The sequence below is a fragment of the Mycteria americana genome, chromosome 2, assembly GCF_035582795.1.
Source record: "Mycteria americana isolate JAX WOST 10 ecotype Jacksonville Zoo and Gardens chromosome 2, USCA_MyAme_1.0, whole genome shotgun sequence".
Lineage (NCBI taxonomy): Eukaryota > Metazoa > Chordata > Aves > Ciconiiformes > Ciconiidae > Mycteria > Mycteria americana.
Genome location: NC_134366.1, coordinates 124,964,190 through 124,986,513, shown reverse-complemented (window position 1 = coordinate 124,986,513; position 22,324 = coordinate 124,964,190). Strand labels below are relative to the sequence as shown.

General features: G+C 43.6%; 1 protein-coding gene across 3 annotated transcripts in view; it reads left to right on the top strand.

Moving 5' to 3' along the window:
- Positions 1 to 22,324, top strand: part of KCTD1 (potassium channel tetramerization domain containing 1) — a 103,902-nt gene that overhangs the window by 11,237 nt on the left and 70,341 nt on the right. The window contains exon 1 of one of the 3 annotated variants that reach the window (XM_075494539.1): positions 21,634 to 21,978. The exons of the other annotated variants lie outside the window; for them this stretch is intronic. Within the exon in view, the coding sequence (XP_075350654.1) occupies positions 21,913 to 21,978 (66 nt within the window). The 5' untranslated portion in view covers positions 21,634 to 21,912. Of the gene's footprint in view, positions 1 to 21,633; positions 21,979 to 22,324 lie in introns of those variants that run through there. 3 annotated transcript variants of the gene reach the window in all.

Here is a 22,324-nt window from a genome sequence, read left to right as displayed (position 1 = left end):
TGGCAGGACCCTTATTTGAAATTGCCTTTGCCACTTGTTTGTGTCACAACTGCATTTCATGCAGTATGTAGAAGTGCAGAGACTTGGGTCTGGGCCAGTCTTAAATAAAGAAGCTAATGCAAATACCCCCCACCCCAGTAAAACACAAGAAATGCAAAACATCATACAAAGCCTTCTAGGGTGGAGATAGAAATCTAATAGCTAGCTAACACTTAAACTGCACTGCAATTAAAATATAATCCTTTAAATTTCTTGGATTTGGAGGGAGGAGAGGGTTGGAAAGAGGTACAGAGAAGGAAATGAGTCAGAAGTGAAGACATTACAATCCTTAGCCTCAACATGGAACTACTTAAGCATACCATAATTGCATCACAGAAGGTATGCATACCCCGAAACCAAAAAGGAAGCAGGAAGGCAAGAAAAAACAAACACAGTATGATGAACCAAACAGGTAACCTTTGGGAAAAGGAAATCTAGCCCTGGCCAACCTGAAAGAAAGGAACGTAAACTGACAAGGAAAAATGAAAGATGGGAAACAGGAGGACTGAGAGGAAATCTCAAGTGCAAACATACACCTTTCTGTAAACAAATGAGAAATATAAATATCTGAAAGAGAATTAGTGGATTTGCTGGATCAAAGGGGCAGTTAAAAATGACAAGGGTATTGCAGAGACTACATTATATCCTTCCATCAGTCTTTACTGATTGGAAATACATTCACTCTCTACACATTTTGTTTAATTACTAAAGATGGGGGCCTGTCAAACATTGAGGTATCAGAAGAGAAGCTGTAGGATTGACATGCTAAAGTAACAAACCCCCCAGAGCAGATGGCATCAATGAAGGCTGATAGCTGTTAACAAAATCATGCAAGTTTCCCTTAAAAATAGACTATTCTGCTATGCCAAATCAATGGAACACGGCATGTATTTTACTTTAAAATCAAGATCATCTCAACCACGTGAAAAAGAAAGAAAGGTTGAAATATAAGTTAGTGAGTTATAAAATCTGCACACGAGCTTAGTGCTAAGCATGACTGATCACAAAAAGCCTAACAGAAAAGCATGGTTTTTTTAACTTCCTAAAAAAACCTTGAAGTATCTCAATGAAACCATGGGTTATGCAGCAGCATTTAATATAAATTTTAGAGGAAATTCCATAAGGTTTTTTGATAACTTTTCTCAAAAGATGCTGTTAAGAAAATCTAGCAGTCATGAGGTGAGGTGCAAAATTCTGCCTTAGCTTCTGTTTTACAAAAGAAAGCAAGTGTTGCAGGAACGAAGAGTGAAAGATTAGCAAGGAAGGCAGTAGAATACCCACAGATAGACCCTAGGGGTGATCTTTAAAACTTTGATTAATTATCAGAACAATAAGCTGGGACATTTGGAGGTAACAACATTGTCAAAATTGTCTGGCCCCTTGGTCACCCAGGGCGAGACAAGACTCTGAAAAGCTTGGGGACCCAAACAGTTATGTGAAGAGGAAGATGACATTCATTTTTTACTTTCATAACGCAGACAGTGACAAATGTGAGAGTAAAGATTTTGAGTTCTCTGCATACACCATCAGGTTATGAAAAACCTCTTAAAGCCTTATTTTAGCCTCGCACGTCATGTGCGAGTGAAGCAGCGGTGGAAGGGGCAGACTGTGGTGCCTGGTTGCTGAAGGCAGAGCTGCAGACTCCAAGCAGCGCCGGGACCTGGAGAGGGGGCTCCCGTAACGCAGCCGGGCTCCTCGCCCTGTGCTGGGGGGCTGCCCAGCACCAGGGGGGTACAAAGCCTGGCCTGCAAGGAGAGAGCTTCTGACCTGAGTGAGCAGGTCTGGTTGTACAAGAGTTAGAGTAAACACAGAAGGGACCCAAAACGTACAAAAACACAGAGGCGTGGAAAGTCACCACCTGGCTGTGGGCGAGCTCGTTTGCTTAGAGAGAAGACTGAGAATATGACAAAGGTACATGATATAAAGAATACAGTTGAGAAATAAATTATATGTTTCATTTTACTCTTTCATAATATTAGGAAAAGGTTTGTGTGGCAGTGTTAGTTTGTAACAAAGAAACTGGTGTTATTGCTGGAAGACTCATCTTTTCTGAATTTCTGCCCAGAACTGGCTGCAGCATCACTCCTGCCCTTTTCTGTGTGTTTCCCTACCTTTGCAAACTGAAATAGCCAGGCCAATGTTCTCACAAAGATCAGAAATACAATAAAACATAAAGCCAGCAAGTCTAAAGCTGATAAGAGGAATTATATTTTGATACCAAATGGAAACTCCCTGATGCAGGACATAATGAAGAGCGAACACCATTTTGCTCAGCATGGGCTGGCACAGCGAGGTTCACTCGGGCTGGTCCTAGGGAGAGAGACAGGAGAGAAGGCTGTGCAAAGACTGGAATTAGTGCCCTACAACAAAGCTGTGATCCACTTTTAAGGAGGACTGTACTGGTCCCTTCATATTTTTTGCCCGTAAAAATTACTAAATTGTGTAATTCAAAAGTTCCTTTCACTGTTCTTGTGTATTTTCCTTCCCTGACTCCTGTGGTGGTCATGTTCTGCTGCAAAATTACTAGCAAAAAATGTTCGGTTTGGTACGGGTTATTTGAAATTTTGTCAGTCCTGGGGTGGGCAAGAAAGAAATGGGGAGATACTTGAATGAGAAGAAATTCTAGTTTATGGAAATGAATAAGACATGATTAAAGCACAGAGTAAGCTCCTTTCATCTCACAGCAAATACAATATTTGTGGCATGTCAGGATGACAAGTTTCTTGTGAATGACCAGAGTTCAAAATACTCCTTTTTGTAATTTTGCGGCTGGTGGCACTTCAGGGTCCAAGAGTCACCAGAGGAAATTACAGAGAGGGAAATAATTTAGAGAAAAAACTGAAAGTTTATTGTGACACAAATCACAGTGGAGAAACGGGAGATGAATTTTGTTCCTACATACAGTACATGCTTTAATCTGCAAGCTAAGAAATAATACAAAGCCTCTCTGCCTAACCTGATCTACAAATAAAATCAATTGAATTCCTCCACCTTTCCCTGGCAGTAAAGAGTGACAGTATAGGTAAAATGTAGGTGACTTCGGGGTGATATTGCCAACACTGAATTTTTTTGTTACTTAGCTAAAAAAAAAAAAAAGGAAGGTCACATTTTGTCCTTCTTAATCAGTGTCCCCAGTGGGTGCTTCTGTTCTTGCTCTTACAGAGTATTTTATAAGAAACTGCATTTGAAAGCCCAGTATTTGACTTTTGGTTTTGTCTAACAGGACCGATAAACTTAGGTGCAAAATCGCTAACCTGTGAGAGTGCTGAGATGCCAGGCCTTATAGGGGCCACCAGAAAATAAGTAGAATTAAATATGTGATGAACTTCCCACAAATTCTGTTACAGAGACTCCTAGGGTAACACCTATTGCTATGTGTATGTGAGAAGGGGAAGGGAGGAAAGAGAACAGCCAGATCACAGTTTTCCTTTCTGTTCTCAAGGGCAGATTGTGTAATCTCCATAGGTGGGTGCACATCTTTAAATATATTCTGATTATTAATGAATTTGGCATTCATGTCTGCCAGCCACGAAATAGCAATCTGCAAGCTGCTCTGAGCATCCCTTGCTGTGCCAGGGTTTCCGTGGAGGTGGTTAGAAACTCACAAGATGAGCCACGCTGGACAAAACCTGCTATATTTAGCTGTGCAGAGGGAGTTCCCCCATTTCCTTGGTTAACTATTACATTTGCAAATAAATGTCCTGCTGAAGGCGTTAACAAGTGCTGTCAATAGCTTCTTCAATCCATAAACTGATCACAGAGCAGGGTAAAACTGATTGCTAGGTAGAAAGTGCAACTATGTCCCACCAGACTGGCAAACTGAGCAGCAGGAGTCACTGTCCCAGGGCAAAGAAATGAATACCAGGGTCTGTCCAGAAGTCAAAACCGAGCAGGTGGAGCATTCCCTAGTCACACACGGAGGAGGAAAGGGCTGCTTGGTGCACCATGCATTTATGAAATGTTATGGGTAGGCAGTTAAACAGAGAGAAGTGCTTTTGTGCTCTGTTCTGAGAGAAATGAGAGAAACAAGTTCCCAAAGGACACATTTACCTGGAGAGGCAGCCATGGAAATTGTGGACGTGTTTCCACTGTGCTTAGGAGAACCTCTCTTTTGCTATGAGCAGATGACACCAAAGAGTAATTTGAAACGATGACTATTTGAATAGAATAACCACAAAGCAAGATAATGATAGTAATGATAATGGCCACCTCTTCCGTTGCATTTTTGATCAGCAGATTTCAAAGTTTATTAAAAAAGAGGTGTTTAACTTTGGATGCATTTTACAGAGAGGGAGACTGCTGCACAGAAGATGGAGTGACCTATCCAAATTCAGCCAGGAGGCATTTGGCTGAGTCACGAATAGAAACCGGAGTGCCAGCCCGGTGGGGAAGGCTTCTTAAAACAACATGGAACCAAGGGAAAATGGGAACAAAGTCTCTGCATTTCAGCAGTGAGAAGCACCAGCTGCCTTATTCACCATTTCTTTAGAATATTAGTATGCACTTTTTTTAAAAGATGAGTATTTAATTAATTACTGAGTTGGCTCTGCAGTTGCTCTACAGGATGAAAACAAACACTTAAACAAGCCTCTCCTGCCAACCCCACCCAACACCTACTCAGTTACAACAGATGGATGAGTGCCATGGACCATATGTCAAAATGATACCAAATATGACACTGCACAAGAAATTGTAGCATGCTGCACAAAAAAAAAAGGCTCCTACACTAACGTTATTTAAATGCCAGATTGCACTGATCCCTGTTAGAAGTGATGTGCACAGAACCCAGACAGCAAAGCCTGTAGTTGCTCCCACAACCTCCTGAAATCTTTCCATCTCTTTTAATAGTCTTGCCTAAATTTTGTCATCTTCCAAGGGTGGGAAGGTTTGCTGAAAAAGGATATAGTAATACCTGGCCGGAGTCCAAGAGGGATGGAATGACTGTCTTCTCTCATTGGAACAGCTTTGATTACACCTGCTTTTGTAGTGCCTAGTAAATAGGGCTACTCAAGGTGCTCCTTGCTGCCCTTGGACACTGGCCTTGAAGGACAGGTGATCTCTCTTCTGAGAGATTGTCTATTCCTGAAAGATGAAGAGATTCAGATGTAGCAGGGACAGGGACATATGTATGTGAAGAAGGTATAAACCTTTGATATTTACATAGGTTGCAGCTTCATTCAAATAGTTTATAATCTTGTACTGATTGACTACTTTAAATCTGAAGCAGGGTACCCTTCTGAGCAAATCTGAAGGCCTTGCAGGTTGAATAGGTTTACTGGGCTTTCCAAGGACATTGGTCACCCTTGGTAGTGTGGGATGATGACCTGAGCCTGGTGAGCTTCCCTGGAGCTCTGGAGCGTCTGTAATTGGTACCACAGAGTTCAGATGAAAGAGGTGCCTTTGCAAGCCTAGTTTGACTTCATCCAAAGCAACAACCTTTGGAAACAGAAACTTGTACGGTGGGACTGGTACGCTCTTCCCAGAGAGTCTCAGCAGTCCAGACAGGAAACGTGTACAAAGAAGTTGTCTGACAAGAAAAGGTCTGTCAGAACTGAAGCTTTTTGCTGGAATGTATCCGTTTTGATGAAATCCTCACCAGGAAAGGTTTCTCAGTTAAACTGAGTGTACAAATGACCTAGAAATGCCAAAAGTCTGCTGATTCAAGCAACTACATGGGATAACCTGAACACCTGGAAGCTGTATGAGAGGTCCCCCACTCAGAACTGTGAGTGGTATTCTTTTTGTCCTAATGGGGATTTGAAACCTCAACATCTTATGGAAAGGAAATACCATTTCCCAAAGACACGGTTGTAACTGTCACACTGTCCCCATGCTGCAAGAAGCATTTTGCATAAAGGAAAGGAAGTCCAGGGAGATCATGTCTACTGATTTTAAGTTTGAGCTGCTGAGTGTCTATCTTTTTTCAGAATATTTAGCATTTTTGTAGCATTCTGCTCCAGTTGCATGCAATGAGTGCTTAGCTCTTTCACAAATGAGATCTCAAGTGATTCGAGTCAGGCATCTACAGCATAAAAAAGAGGCTCTTGCTGCCCACTTTGCTTTGGTTTAAGTGACTAGTGCACTATCTTAACATAGGAACTTTGTGGCAGAGCCAGGGATAGAATCAAAGGATGTATCTTCAGCTCCAGCAAATCTGCAGACAAACTGTCAGACTACAGATGCCTATTCAATGAGTCCCATCCACCCTCGGCACTGAATGAGGCAAAGGCCCTGTAGAAAAAAGAGGATGTGATTAGATCACTAAGTGCAAAAGAAAATGTGTCAGTAGGAGAAGCAGCATAGCCATGCTGGGTTTAATCTAACTAGCAGGAAAACGGTTTTATTGTAGATGTGGCTGTATGGAAGACTCCAGTGTTGGGTGACTTGCATTAACGTCACACCCTTAGTTTGCTGAGCAAACTTACCATATTCTCTTTGGTGCCCACAAGCTCTCAGCAACATAATAGAGTCAAGATCCACCCTCAGATCAAAGCTAAATCATGTTCCTGCTGCCTTATCACATTCTCTTTATTTGCAGCATGCACGTGGATCACACAAGGCAGGCGTGACCTGAAATACCAAGGCACTACATGTAAAATAATGGCTGGTCTTTGGCAGCAAAGTCAGGAATTGTACACATTTTTAATATTCTGTATGATTTTTGCGTTTTACCACTGTGCAGTCTTAAAGAATATCATCTATTTCAAAATCCTTATAGTATATCTGTGTATTCCTGTATTTTAGAGGAACCCTGATATTATGTCCATAAGGCACAGGAGTTAATCCGTGTTAATCATTAACTGACTCTAGAACAATGGCATGTGAATGCAAATTCTTTGTGGATATTGGACCTCATTACTGTGTTCCCGTTGGAGCAGTGACCTCACCATTTTGGCTTGTATCATGTTAGCACTGTCTAACGCTGTGGAAATGGAGGTACCAGAGGTTTTTAAACATGGTTGTTGAATTCTGTGTGCTTTAGTAGAGGTTTTTAATGTCACACAATTATGTAAGAAAGACAAAAGTTTGTAGCTCTAATTCCTACGATGGAAGGTAGGCTTCATGATGTATCCAAGATCAAGGAAGCGATCATTTGTAGCTGCACAGCACTTGGGTGGTGGTGTTCTCATCAGAAAGGTGGCTTGTGTAGGTCATCTTCACAACAATGCAGCTGTGATAATGGCAATGAGACTCTATCAGTACAACTGTGCTCAAAATAAAATGAAAACTCTTCCATTAATCAGTCACATGAGTAAAATTGTCAAGGGTAGGCAAGTCCTGAAATGGTACAGGAAGCCTAGTAACAGAGAATGGAAGGGACTTGGAAGGTCTTTTGGAGGTCTGCAGTTGGTCGTTTTGTACTAGTTGATTAGCAGATAGCTGCAATTTCTTCTAGTAAATATTTTCTTTGTGACAATTTTGTTTGATGAAGTGTTGGAGAGAACAAGGGAAAGTAAAGAAGAGCACCAGGCAATGCATATAAGTTCTTCAGGTCATGGCGATAAAAGTTGAAAGAGGAGGCAGAGAAGAAAGGATGCTCTGAAGAGGAAGAAAAAAACAGTGGAAGTATGAGGCAGAAGAGAACAAATCAGGGAGTTACTTGACAGCTGGGGTAGGTGCGAAGTGCCAAATACGTGTCTCTAGACTGCCCTGAGTTCCCGGTGGAGCCCCCAAGTAAGGTGCAAATCAAAGTTTCAAATGTTTTCCGTCAATGCACTTTCCATCCCATAGTCTGTCCCCAGAGCCAGTTATCTACCCCAGTCATCCAACCGCCCTTCAGGAGCCCTGGTAGGTGGCAAGGGGAAGGAGCATCTGGGGCCGTGGTTTCTGTGGCTGAGAAGACTAATCTCCCTTCATTTAACGGCTTATCTTTTTCACAGTTCTAAGGATGACTGCTCAAACGTTCTTAATCGTGTGTGTGCTTGCCTGATGGGAAATGTGCAAGAGCATTTGGGGTCTGTGGCTTTGGTACATGGCAAATGGCAATTAACAGAACAAAATCTGCCTCTGGCAAATTAACCTTGCACAGAATTCTAGAGGGTTTTTTTCATTGGTTTTGTTTTGAAGTGACTGTATTTGCTGAAATGCAGGAAATTGAGGTTATAATTTCAAAACATTTGTGAGGATGGCGTCCTTCTTCCCTGCCATGTGCACTTATTTTTCAGTCCTTCTTTCCCACTTTTGTTTGCCGAGGCATTGGCCTGCATCCTTCGTGTGTATTGCCTCTGATGTCTGACTCATTATGGCAACAGAAGTGTTGATGCCAGGCCCAGAAGCAGTACTTAAAAACCTGCTATTCTCTCTCCTTCAAGCTCAAAGCTAACCCAGTTTGTGGCAAATGAAAGAAATGCAAACATTTGGCACCTTGTCCATGCATCAGTTTGGAAACGTAGGACCTTTCTCCTCCGCTTTTCTGAGTCTTTTTCTATTTGACTAGGCTGTCATAAAGACCACTAACTCTAGGGTGTGGAGTTTAATGCTTTGGAAGGAAATGACTGGTTTATTGCATTCTTTCTTGGGTTGCCAAGCCTCTTCCCCCACCTCACCTCCCAGTATATTTCTCAGTGCCTCATATCCAGGAATGAAGAGATTCTCAGATTTCAAAGGGAGAAACAATCATCCTTAGCCCTTATGTTTGGGATGGAGGGTGAATGGATAGGGCAGTGGGAGAAGAGAAAGGCAGAATAGGGCTTGAAAACAAATGCAATCTGAAAACTCAAAACCAGAAGTCAAGCGAATACTCTCAGATACACTGTTTAAAAAATAATCAAGGCTTTTTCTCTTTCTTCATGCTTTGTTTGGGAACATGTTATGGTCACGAATACTTGAGATTGGCAAGCACTGGGCACTGTTGTACCCAAAGACTTGCAAGGACACATGGCTGAAAGCACGGAGATTCCTCTATGCATGGTGAGGGAGATCAGTACTGGCAGACTGCTGCAGTGCTTGGTACCACCTTGAGTAGAGCATCACAGTTGTTTTGTGCCACGTGCCAAGGTGAGAAGTTGGAACCTCTTGAGGAGGAGGCAGGGGTGTACAAAAATGGAGGAACTTGGAGAAGGAGGGGGAGGATCAGCCTGTCTTTCCCACAGATACTAGTGCTGTCTGTTCAGCTGTTTGTATGCCTCCATAGGAACAACGGAGCAGGCAGGGATTCTCCCAGCGAAGTCTGGGAGGTCGTCCACCCTGAGATACAATCACAGCTCAGAGAGGAAGGGGTTTTTTCTTCTTCTGCTTTGAAGCTGACAGGCATGCAGTTTTTTCCTGCCAGTTTTCAGAGGATTGCAAAGGAGAAGAGATAAAACAGAAGGAGGAGATAGTAGAAGAGATGTTCAAGGTAGTTTTACATTTCAGCTCAGCATATTTTCCCTCCCACCTTTCCCTGTCTTTCATCTTCCTGATCCCCACCAACAGAAATACAGGAAACAGTTCAGGCAGCTGGGCGTGTACCTCTGCTCATTCGGAAGGAAGAATAGGTGGTGAAGGAGAGGGTATGGGAGAAAGAACAAGGTGATCTGGAGAGAGTGGAGGACAGATGAGGAGAGGAAGCATTGTCCAAGCTGGGACTGATGTGCAGCATTTCCGTTACCTGGGTGTGATGCACAAGGGAGAGGGGAAAAACTAGGCAGTTTCTCATAGAAGAGTGACAGCAGAAAGAAGAGCGCCAGGCCCAGGACATTTATCAGCCAATTTTACCAGCATGAGACCGGACTGCTGAGAATGGCATCAAAGGAAAAAAAGCAGGAGAAGGCGTCTGAGATAAATTTCTCCACAGTTGCTTTTAAATAGAGTGGAAAGTGAGAAACTAGTAGGTTTTGTGCCCCTTTGGAGGTTGCAAGAAAGGCAAATGCAAGAAGCCTTGGTGTGTCTTAAAACCAGACTTCTTGTTCACTCTCAGCCACCTTCAGGGTGAAGTGACCCTGTCTGCCAATGACAACACTTGAGTGACCTTTGCAAGATGTGTGCCGCTTGGCACCACTGCCTAGAGTCCTTATCAGTGTCCCAGGAGAAATCTTCTTTTGCCTCTGCAGACACAGCAAATTTACTTAGGCTTTGGTTGTGACACCAGCAGTTTGACTTGAGACAAGGTTGCTGGAGGTTTTGAGCAGAGCTGACCTGAGGCTCTAGCAATGCAGAAGCTGCTGAGGGCAGCAGATTACCTTGAGGAACAAACCAGCTCTGGCCCCAATTCTGTGTCTGTGCCAGAGCCCTAGAAAATGAGACTGGCTCCTGCTGCTGCCTTCACCAAGAGGGGGTCACTGCTGGGAGGGGAAAGAGTCAGATCCCACCTCTTGTCAGCTGTGGGATGAAGGAAGTCTGGCTCTACAGCACCCTTCTTCTGGCCCTGTCACATCTGTCCCCTCCCTTTTCTGTGTCAAATGTGCTCTGGCCCTGAACCCTGTCCACCACTGCCCCTTCACTGGGACAGCGGAGTTCAAATTTAGTTGTGCTACTGAGAAGCATTCACCTGTTCTGGGCATAGAGCTCATGAATATGTCTGTACATGCCCAAGGATCACAGATGGATCAGGGCTATAGGAATGCTCCCACGGTGACTCTTTCTGTCCACTGGGACTGCTGATGGAAAGAAACTGCAGGCAGCCAGACCACATCTTCTTCTATTAAATGTTCCTCTCCGAAAAGTATAGGATGAATTGCACACAGTTTGACAACAGGATGGCTTTAGGGCTGTAAAGGTTTGGATAATTGCCAACAGACTTAGGGGGCATGCAGGGATTGTTGGAGGAAAGCACAACCTGAGTGGGAGTAATTGCAGAACCATTTCATATTCTTTTGTAGTCCAACTCCAGCCCCCCACCTTTTCCTGTCATTCACCGTTGCTCCAGCTTATTTTCCTTGGTTAACCCAGCCCAGCCCTGACATCCTGGTATCAGATCTTCTCTGATACAGCTGTGGCAGTGGTTCAAAAGGAGCAAGACAGGATGCTAATGGAGGAAATAGCCATCTGTTTGGTCTGGATTTGGGGGGGGAGGGGGCTATTCAAGAGGAATGTCCATGGTGAAATTGTACTTCTATCTGTTATGACTTTGCAAGTCATCATATGTCAGACTGGTTGTCATGAGTCCAAGATGAGCTCCCCCTGATATTGCTGGTTTTGCAAACGTGGTGGGAGATTCTCGAGAGTTCCCACTCTCTCCTAGAAAATCTTAATGGCTCTGAGCTCCTTATTAACAGGGGAACATTAAGGCCTCACGTATATCAGTAGGGCACAGCAGCAGTCTTGGCACCCTTGCTGTTAACTGAGAATATCCTTTAAAAATATAATAGTAAGTTGAATGATGGTTGACTGCACAGAGCAAGGGGGCTTCTTATTTCTTCCATGAGGAAACTAAGCCAAATAAGTGATGCAGATTATTCTACCGGAAAGTCTTTAGCTCTTGTGCCCAGATTACTAACATTTTCCCTCAAGGTGTATACGTTTTGCAGCGAGCACAAACAGTGTGGCATGGATCACCACAAGCTCTCACATGACTGCAAACAGCTGAGACTGAATTCTCCTTTCCCCAGTCTATTTGCTAAGCCATAGTCTGTTGGCAGATTCAACAGAGTCAACCCAGACTGCATCAGCCCAGAACACAAGGATACTCTTCATGGTAGGATGCGAAAGAAGAGGTGCAACTAGTGGTCTTAGATTTGGGGGTTTCTCTTTTCTTGCTTTTGGGGTGCTTCTTGAAATACTTTGTTTTGCAGTATTAGGTAATGGGTGCTTTGCAGTAATAAGTAATTTCCACATGATACATGTGTCCTCTTCATTATCTCGTGGAGTGTCTTCAAACCAATTATGCCAACACAATAAAATTGCTGCCCATTTCTGCATACTGTTCTGTTGAGTCAGTGACATTTTAGATAGACATGAGGGAAAAGATCCTCTTTTAGCACTGTGTAAAGCTCGTGTCATCCAAGCCAGAATTTTTATTACCTGGCTTTGTTTGTTTCTTTATTTACATCAGTCTATTTTAGGCTTAGGTGGTTTTTTGTTTTGGTTTGGGTTTTCATCCTATTTTAAAACTTATCCAAAGTTGTAGATCATTCACAGCATTTTTTTGGTTGTTTCATGTTCTTGTTGCAAAGCAGAAGAAATTGAGAGGAATGTTTCTCTCTCTGAGGTTAAAATGAAGGGTCAACCTTTCATATAGGCAAGTGCTAGCTTGCCTACTGCCTATTAAAACAAACGTTTATGCATAGGACTTTGAGAAACTACTCTAGGGCCAGTATTTACCACCTTTCATTAAAAAATGTATTATTACTGATGTACTATTTGGAGGAGACTTGCCTAATACAAATATCACAGTGCTTATGTTCAAATTATGATGAAAAATGTTGTTTGACTTTTCTGAGGCTTTCAGAGGGTGAAAAGTCTTCTTTTTTATTTCAAAATTCTCCTATTGACCAGCAGATAAAAAAGTAAAAATACTATAAGCTTGCAGGTGTTACTTCACTAACATATCCAAAAATACTGAAAAAGTATTGGGTTTAGGTACATTTGTTGTTTTAACAATGGTCACCGAGCTCTAGATAAAGCCTAAGAGACAGGACAGCCCTTCAGAGAGTGTGTGCAAAACCAGAATTCAGCAGCCTGTCCCTCAGCTGGGCTTCTGAGCAGCACAGGGAAGGGAGGTAGTGGTGTTTGTCCATGGCATTAGGGAGAACCTTCATGAACGCTCAGAGTTTGTGGCCAGAAAGCATGAAGAAATGAAGACCTGACAGACTTCAACATGGGGGTGGCTGTGTAGCTTCTGTGTGTTACTGATAACTACTGCAAAGAGCTGAAACTCTCACCATGACTTCCAAAATGGTAACAGGCTTCTTGGACCGCACAGATCTTAAGAGCCGGGCAGAGAGGTATCCCTGCAGAGGGCAAACTTACTGTTCTGTTGGGTGGCCAAAAAGCCTCTGGGCTTGTACCCTCCATACAACAATATTTCAGCAACCCCAGTAGGTGAGAATGATTATAAAAATCCTAGGTGGACAAGTTAGCCCATGAGCAACCCACCACGTGTTTCTGCCATGATATAGCATCAGAATCATTTTCCCATAAGATTTTGGATGTGGCCAAAGCCAGGAAGTGCGGCAGGCAGGTTCAAGCAGATTTCCTGTCTGTAGGTGCTAATTAGTGCTGCTGACCTTGGTAGGACATCAGGATTTTTCTAGTTTATTCAGCAGCGTGTAGGGTTCTTTCTACTTGGCCCTAATCAGCCCATGCACTAGTGGCCAAACTGGAATTCAGAAGACAAAATCCTGTCCCTCCTTGTTTGGGATGTGACAAGCTCATTTGAAGTGATGGGTTAACAAACTGAATCTAGAGCTTCCTTTCAAATGCAGTGCCCATCCCCAAAACTACAAATTATCCATATACTTTGATCCCTTCACAAAGAAAGCTCCTGTAATTCTGCCTCTCCATTTTATGTATGATTGAGATTCGTAAGTACTTAAACACCAGTACTTTCTGATGGAAGAAAACTAGCTTTTAGAGAATATTACTAAACATTTTAGTGTAAGCAAAGCCCAATATATCTTGCTGAACAAAAGAAAAGCTTTACAATTTGGGAACTCCAGTGAAAATAGAACAACTATGCTGATTAAATGCTGTGTTTAGAGTTGGGCAGAAGAATCCAACTGTAACTGCTGAAAATGCAGTGAAATAGCAGGAGATTTTGGTAGAAGTATCCTGAAAGTCACATCTAGCTAGTTTTAGAGGAAAAAAAATTGTGGTACAGAATATGTAAAGCACAGAAGGGATATATTTTCCTTCACTCTTCTACCAGTATGCCAGAAAGACTGAAGGTCAGCTTTTCAGAAGAACACTGTGTTCACTAACTCTAATTCAATTATCTACATAAGCAGCCATGTTTGCAAATGGCTAAGCACGAAGCAGCTCCCATGGAAACCATATCAGGTGCAAGCCTGTTTAAAAGTACAGCTGGCTTAAATACCTATACGACAGTTTTTGAATGCAGAGACCTTCTAGTAATCAGAACAAAGTTATTGGTTCTGAGAACTCAAAGAAATCTGGATATGAATTTCTTGAAGTAGTTCCTTGTGATTCTTTGACTCTTCTAAACATATGGCCAAAGAGGTGGCAAAAATGGCTTGTGTAGGATTTGGATGGTGATCTTTTGATAAAGAAATCTTGAGAGGAAAAGAAGTCAGAAATTTAGAGACTTGTCCAGAAAACCAAGTCAAGTTACCAGCTCAGTTCTCATAGGCAAGTTTATCTGGGAAATCCCAGGAGTGCCAACCACCGGTCTTCAGAATAAGAAGCCTAGCTTAAAAATCACAGGGATTTCTTCTTCCTGAAGTTACAAAACTCTGGTTCTCCACCTGATATCCAAGTTTTTACAGAGCAGTAATTCAAGGTTTCAAACTTGCCTTCCAAACACTAATTTTCAACCCCTCCATTCCAGCATATGGAGGAGAAAACTCCAAACCCACTAAGTATCATGAGGCTGTGAGATTTGGCAACCCTATTATCAAGATGTTACTGTCAAGGCCAAATCCATAGGAATGACCTTGAAGTAAAGGCCCTATTATCTCTCACCAGCTCTTCAAACTATCCATCCCTCAAGAAACTTCGCAATTGGAATAGGATGCCGGGCTGTTTGGAAAGAGATTAAATTGTTCACAGCTGCCTGGGAATTAACAAACTTCCTCCTCTTTACGGTGGAATGCAGCATATTTCTGAGCCAGGTGGAGGATACCATGTGAGGTTCTTGTAGGACCTGGAGTTGGCACAAAGAACAACATTTTCAAGTCTGCACATATATCTGAGTTACCAGGGCTCAATAATAATTTTCTGGCAGATTAGTCCTGCCCTACAGCAGGTTTCTATGATCACTAAAGCCAGAATGAAAGCAATGGGTCCAGATTTCACACTTTATATCCTTCCACACTGAAGCTTTGATTTTAAAAACTGCTTTTTTTCCTTTGACACCAGTCAGCAAGAATGAATCTGACAATACACAGGTAAACAGCAGAGTAAACTGCAGGGACAGGTCCGGAACAGGCCAAGTGACACAGTCATAACTTGGAGGAAATTATTCAGAATAACTTGATAAACCTTTGCCAAGATTGCTCATGGAGAGATCGTGCACTGCAAATTGCAAATGTGACCTTGTTTTGTCCAAGGCAAAAGAAGAGCTTACAATTTTTTTCTTGCTTATTTTAATAATGCTCATTGATCCTAAAAACCAAGGTCTTTACTGGCAAATAACTACCTGCTTGTAATTAAGTAATTCAATCCATGAATCTGAGGGGTTTTAAAATGATTTTTGTTCATTTGATGACACCTTTAGTTCTGTGAAAAGAAACCGAATTTTAGCCTTGATCTTCAAATAAGGAAAGTTTGAATTGGGCACAGCTTAATCTTTCATGGATAGAAAAAGGCAAGGCTATTCAAAGCAAGGTACAACTCAGGGATGGACAAAAAAGTTTTACACTTAAGCATTCTCAACAGCTGCAGATGTAATTTTTTTAGAATGCGAAACTCTAAGAAAATACTGATGCTCACCAGCTGTTAGAAGGTATTTTTCAGCTGTTTTAGTGTTACCTGATACTGAAAAAACCAAGAAAGGTACATCCAATGCATCCGGTCTTTTTCACTAAACTTTGTGAGCTTTCTTTATCTTATCTCTGAATCAATTCAGTTTCTTTACTTTTCCAAGCTTTACCCTCTATAACTTAAAATACAGCACTCTATTGCAGCCTGCACCTTCAGGTCTCTCTCACTTCATGGCCTCTGGCTTTAAACCTCAAATGAAAGTCCTGACAATATCATGAAGATTTTCCCCCAGTTTTTACCTGAAATCACATACGCTAGCAACATTTAGTTTAGTTTATGAAAGTGCTTTTGCATAAAGGATCAGTCAACTCAAAATAAGCACGCAAATTTGCTTTATATATTAATATTCTGCCACATATTCTACAACTTTTTTCTTGATAGGAATCAAATCATGGTCTGATAAATGATGTGACGGGGGCTGGAGGTGAACGTGCTATACTTTTTTATCCCTGTATTCTTCTTCCATATGATCCATGAATTTGTTCCTTTCTATTCAAATGCTGCTTTACCCGTTCATGTAATCTGTGATGCAAACGTTATTTAGGCAGTTCCTGTATGTTTAGATCTCATAGGATAACTAGCAATACTTTAGCATCTCTCACATTGAGAAGGGAATGTGGCATTCTATTATTAGGGCCAGAAAACATTGTGACCCCATCATGGTTTAAAAGAAAATAGATGCAAAATTTGCACAGGTCAGATTTGCCAACATCATATCAAACGAAATGGGGGAGAATGAAGAGGAGGCGTACAAAAATTGAAGAGTTGTGTTTAATTGTAAGTTACTGTTTCAGCAACAGAAAGGTGGGTCTGGGTGACAGCCTGAGCAGGGCTGTGACAGCATTTAACAGTATGGTTATGCTCTCTGTGGGCTTCATTTGAACTCACGCAGTTTTGAAGTTGCTTAAACTGGGTTTGTGTCGACCCAGCTGAGGTAACTCAATTGAGAAAAGAAAATCTAAGTAGACAGGCCATTGGTGCTGGGGTTTTTGCTACATAAATACCTGAAAAGGAATTTCCAAATTCACTATGACACAGACATAATACTGGTGGAAAAGGGGAATAATCAGTTTATTTCAGTCACTAAGTCAAAACAAAAGTATATTGACAGTGAATTCATGGTATAAAGAGGCGTTAAAGCCACTAGCTGACAGTCAGAGGAAGATTCCCTTTTCCAGGCTGTGCTGAAGGCCAGCTGTTGCCCTGTCCCTTGAGGACCCCCAGCTCTGAGAAAAGCCTGGTGTGAATAAGTTTTGTGGGGTGTAAAGCCCTACCTCTGGCCCTGCGTGGGAATCAGTGCTCAGCACACCTCGTGGCAACACAGAAACTTCGGGTCGTGCAATGGGGATGGAGAAAGTAAACAAGACAGAATCCATACGGTACAGACACAAGGTGGAAAGTGCATTTCGTCAGAGTCTCATTACATTACATTTTTGTTTGTTAAATTGTAAGGACTCAGGTTCTTTCTTCCTTTTTTCTTAAAGGAATGTTTAAGGAGCCTTCTCATCCAGACCCTGTTGTCATATAACCAGTCATCCCTCCTTGCATTTCTAGGCTTCATCCAGCCCCGTGTGACTTCCAGCCTGAACTTTTAGTTCAAAATAAATTTTTATTGGAAGATTATGAATGGAAAACAATTAATAATAGAGCATTAATTTATGCTCTATTACATAGTACTAAAAACACTGTGTAAAGTGAAAACTTGTACTTAACACAGACCTACAACACCTATAAACAAGGCTTTGTGGTTTCAAAGGGATCTCTCTTTGGAGGTTCCTTTCTTGAGTTACTGGCTTGGTCCTTCTAAATTTCCCTCAGCTTCATGTCGAATTTATGGACCCAGTTGAGAAGGACTAAAAACTAACTTAAATTATCAGCCTGGATGGAAAGAGCTCTTTCTCTCCACAGGGGAGAAATGTTATGCCACTGACATGGTGGGTTGCTCAGTGTCAGTAGTTCACAGACAGGACCGGACAACTGCTAGAGCAACTATAACCAGCTACTGCTGTGCACACAGACCAGCCAATTTGTTTCAAGTGCCCTCATCACCACAGAAGCAAAGACAAACATAAACCGAAACACAGCTAAATAAAACATTAATATATCTCCTGGCAACTTACCTCCAGCACATTTTAAAAGACCCTTAAAACCTTTATGCAGTGCAATGCAATTTATTACCTGCCTCTCGCCGAACTGACAGCATAGCTCTTCTATATTTTTGGAAGCAAAAATGCTCCAGCTGCTTGCCGCTGAAAATAACGATGATTCACGAAGTCTTGACTTTTAATTTGCCAAGCACTAAACGCGTGCTTTCTTACAAAGATGATGGCTCAGGTTTTCTCTGGTTTGTTTTGAAAAAGGAGCACTCGGGAAACAAATCGTGGCCTCAGCAGCAAAAATATTGCTTTTGTAAAAGGAAAAAAAAGCAGTCAAGTGAGTAACGGCAAATACCTGCAGGAAAAAAAAATATGAGCGTACTTTGGAAATACGCTTTCGATTGGCACCATGGAGCTTCGTGAGGGGGCTGGTTTGATGCTGCCTTCACGTTTCACAACGTGTCGGTAATAGCTGGTGCTTTGATATGCACAACTACCACTAACATTTCATAATATGACAATCTAAGAGGTGAAATAGCTTTTGTATTTTAAAATTCATTAAGAACAGCTGCAACTTAGCGCTGATGGATACATCATTACTTTCCTAAATCAATGTCTCCTTTGTTGAGTTATATAAAGCCGTTTCATTGCCACGCAGACAGGAGACGCTAATCTAAAAAAGGAAAATTTAAAATAAAAGAGATTTAAAATCTATTATAGCACATTATATGTCAGCCTCAGCTGTCCCTAGTATCAAGAAGTAATGAAACAACTAGAAATATCATATACACAATACATATACAAAATAAAAATGGAATTAGCATTTTGAAGTGACAGTTCTGAAATGCTAAAAAAGCTTATCTCAAAACTGCATGTTTCTGGGTGGGAGAAGGATTTCTAGGACATGCTTTTTCCCTAAGTGAATTTTCCAAGAGTCCCAAGTGTTATTTGCCTTCTAGTTCTGTAGTGTCAATATGGATTTCTCATACCAATTTCCACATAGCCTGCCTCTACAGCAAAAATATCTTGTGTTTAGAAAACATATTAACACATTTTAAGAACATGTTTCTTGCATTTAAACTAACAGTAAAAGTATACGTGGAGAAAAAGTTATTTTCTTAAAAAGATGCCATGTGGTGAGCCTTAGAGTTAACCAACAAGGTTGTTTTAAGCACTGTTTTTTAAAATCTTTCCTAGATGCCTAGACTGGATCCTGGAGAGCAAACGATCCCAATGGATTTTCTTTGCTTCTTGGCTTTTGGGCGATATTCCAGTTTAGTTCCTAGTGAAGCTTCATGATGAAACACCTACCAAGAAACACCAAACCAGGAAGGTTTAGGTGGCTGTAAGTGAAATAACCACTTACGAAGGCTACAGGAGAAGTAGCCTGTGTTAGTCTGAAGGAGAATAAGGCTGTGGAGAGCTTTAGCACAATAGTTGGACTGTTGAAGAGCGTGGCTCTAGCAAGTTCTCTGCCTGCCAGGAGCAAGACCGGGGGCCAGGGGAAAGAGTAGCTTAAAAAAGAAGCGAGGAAAGGCTTGAAACTATTTGGTAACGTGGTTACAAGCATTACCTTTATTGTAAACCAACTGACTCATAGAGAAGGATTTTTGGTTTTGGTTTTTGACCTGGCATGCTAATTCTGTGGCATATGGACTGATGTCCAAGTATACACAAGGAAGGATAATCCAGTCTAGGGTTGCAACCTTAGTGGGACAGGTGCATTATTAGTGTTCTGTGGGTATTACATCTGCTTTACTGACAGCGGTAATAAAACGTATCCTCCAAGTGTGGACAGGACGTATATTAGAATCAGCCTCAAACCTTGAGTCCTAGGGGAGAATGCTGTCTGTGCCTGTGCGGAGCTCTCGGCAGGATAAAACTCTGATTAATGACGTGGAGGGTGGAGTGGATCTAAGTTTAATGTTATTATGCCAACTTCCATTAGACAGCCTTGTGCAACTTGGGCAGTTTTGGAATGCAGTTTGATTACCTTGTATAACTTGAGAGCTTGAACAATAGGATTTAAACTTCTGGAATACAACTGACTAGGGTAAATCTTATCTTCAGGAATGTAGACAGATAACATATATATGTGATTAACTTAGGTATGTATATATACACATGCACACGCATCTATACATATAGGTTATCCAGGTATATATGTTATATGGGTGTCTTCCCAATTACGGATGCCTGCAGCACTCTAAACACCTCACTTGCTACTCTCTGCATTCCCCCCTAGCTGCTGAGGTGCTTCCAACTGATGTGTGTAATATGGATGCTCCATATATATTTTTCCCCTCCAACCTCACTGCAAGTTTTTTATGTCCTTTATACTTACTATTAGTATACGGGGCTCCATATTCATCTCCAAGTCTGTCAACATAGTTCACCTCCTGTAATCAGGAAATGGTGATTAAATGAACATCCAAGTACAGAAGCTGTCAGCCTGGTGTTCATCTTTTTTAAAGTTAAAAAAATCAAATGTTCAATTACCTTTTGCACTCATGTGGCTCTGAAAACCTCTTCTTAAAAAAGAAAGTGGCTTCATCTCTTCTACGATCTTAAAACAGAGTCAAGTCCAAAGGTTAATGCCAATCATGTAATTCTTAAGATTTATGGGAACAATAAAGGAAAAAAAAAAGATCCCCATAAAAAGGTATACACCGCAAGCCCTGCAGTTCTCTGTCTGCTAAGGTGGGTTGTCAGAGCTCCTGAAAGCAGCTTGTCTGGGGCATTTAGGTTTTAACCACAACATGGTCTTGCTGCTTTTAGCTATCCGTTTCAGCATCTGATCCATCATTGGAAGGTCTTTGAGACTTTGTTGCAGGGTTGGGTTGCAGATAGCATATGACAGGGGGAAAAAAAAGTTATTTATATCCTCTTTATGTGCATAGGAAAAAAATTCTCTAGAATATATCTATATGCCATCGACTAAGAGGGAACATAATCTGCACTCAAACTACAGAGCTAGTACAACCTCTTTAGTGCATGCAACAACTTTGACCTCGGTGTAATTACTCCAGGCTTACATCAATATAACAGTGCAGGGTTTCTTTTCAATTATTTTCTGGGAGTGGCAGGTTCTCTTCCCGGAGTGCTTATTTGTTTCGAATTGGCCTAATTTGGTCAACGCTTTGCGCATCCCTTCTTCGGGACCCCACGTTTGCCCGCACGGCGAGGGCTGGGGCTGTCCCCGACGCCCCGTCCGTGGCCGCCGGCCTCCGCCCCGGGGGAGCGGCCGCGGGGCTCGGCGCTGCCCGCCTCCGGTACCGGCGCCGAGCCCCCCCACAGGTAACCACCACGGCTGGGGCCCGGCGCTGAGGAATTGCCTACGGATGAGTAGGCACCAAATGTGGTAACTCAGGCCAGCAGCTCCGCAATTAAGGCTATAATTTCAGGTGTAGCCAGGAGTCGTAATGAATATTTATTTCAACGTACCGAATAAAAGAAATCGCCCGGCTAGGCGGCATGGGGAGGGTTGTGGGGTAGCTTGGTGCGTGTGGCGTGGGTGCTACCGGCGGGGGGTTGGTGGGGCACGGCCGCCTCGTCCTCTCCTGTCCCTGGGCGGGACAGGCTCCCTCGCCCGCGGTGCGCGGCCGCAGGGCTTGTGCCCCCCTGCCCGGCCCGGCAAAGGACCCTTCCCGGGGAAGGAAGGGTAAGGCAGTGGGCAGCGAGGCGGCTGGCTGCGGCGCCGCCGGGTACGGCTTCCCCGGGAAAGAGCCGGGCGGCGGGCAGGCGCTCCCCCGGCGCGCACGGGGCGGGGGGCGCGGAGCGCGGAGCCGGCGGAGGGCAGGGCCGAGGCTGCGCTCCCCGCCCGCGCTGGGCTGCCCGGGGGCTGCCCTCTGTGAAAGCCTCCGCAGAGCGGCCTCGCCGGGTCCGGCGGCTCCGGGCCCCCGTGCTCTCTGGCGTGGGCTGCGGAGTCCCCTCGGGTTTTGCCCCGTCGCTGAAGGGGGCAGCTGAGGAAGGAGCCGGGCTCCCTGGGAGGCAGCGGCGGCACAGGGGGCCGAGGGCCCTGCGGCTGCCCTAAAGTCTGCAGCCCCAGCGAGCGGGAGGGCGGCCCGGGGCGGGCGCCCGTCAGCCCCCCAGTCCTTATTTCTCGCTCTCCGCAACCAACCTCGCCGGGGCTCCCGCAATCCAAGCGAGCGCCGCGGCCACCAACCGGCTTTTCCCGGGCGGGCTCCGAGCCGCACGGATGCAAAGCCCCGAGCGTCCATCTCCTCCCGAGCCCCTCGACCGAAATCCAGGCGCCCGGCTAAAGGTGCGAGGCCGGCGGCAGGCGATGCCGCGGGGGTCCCGCAGGCGGGGACCGGGTCCGCCCCGCCAGCATCCCGTCGAGAGCAGAGCCGTTCTGCCGGGCAAGCACAGCCCGAGCTTTTTGGGTGTTTTTTTCTGTCTGGGGTTGGGTGGGTTTTTTCTTCCCCCCTCCCCCCCCCCATGTTTGTTTTTAAGTTACTATCAAATGAGGACGTGCGATGGTTGAGGAGGTGCGAGGCGCGCGACCTCCGTCCCGGCTGCCTGGCGGCGGTCCGTCACTACTGAAAGAGCTGCTCCACACACGGAGTGGGTTTTTTCGGGGATGGGGAGACGGGACGGGCGCCGGGGGT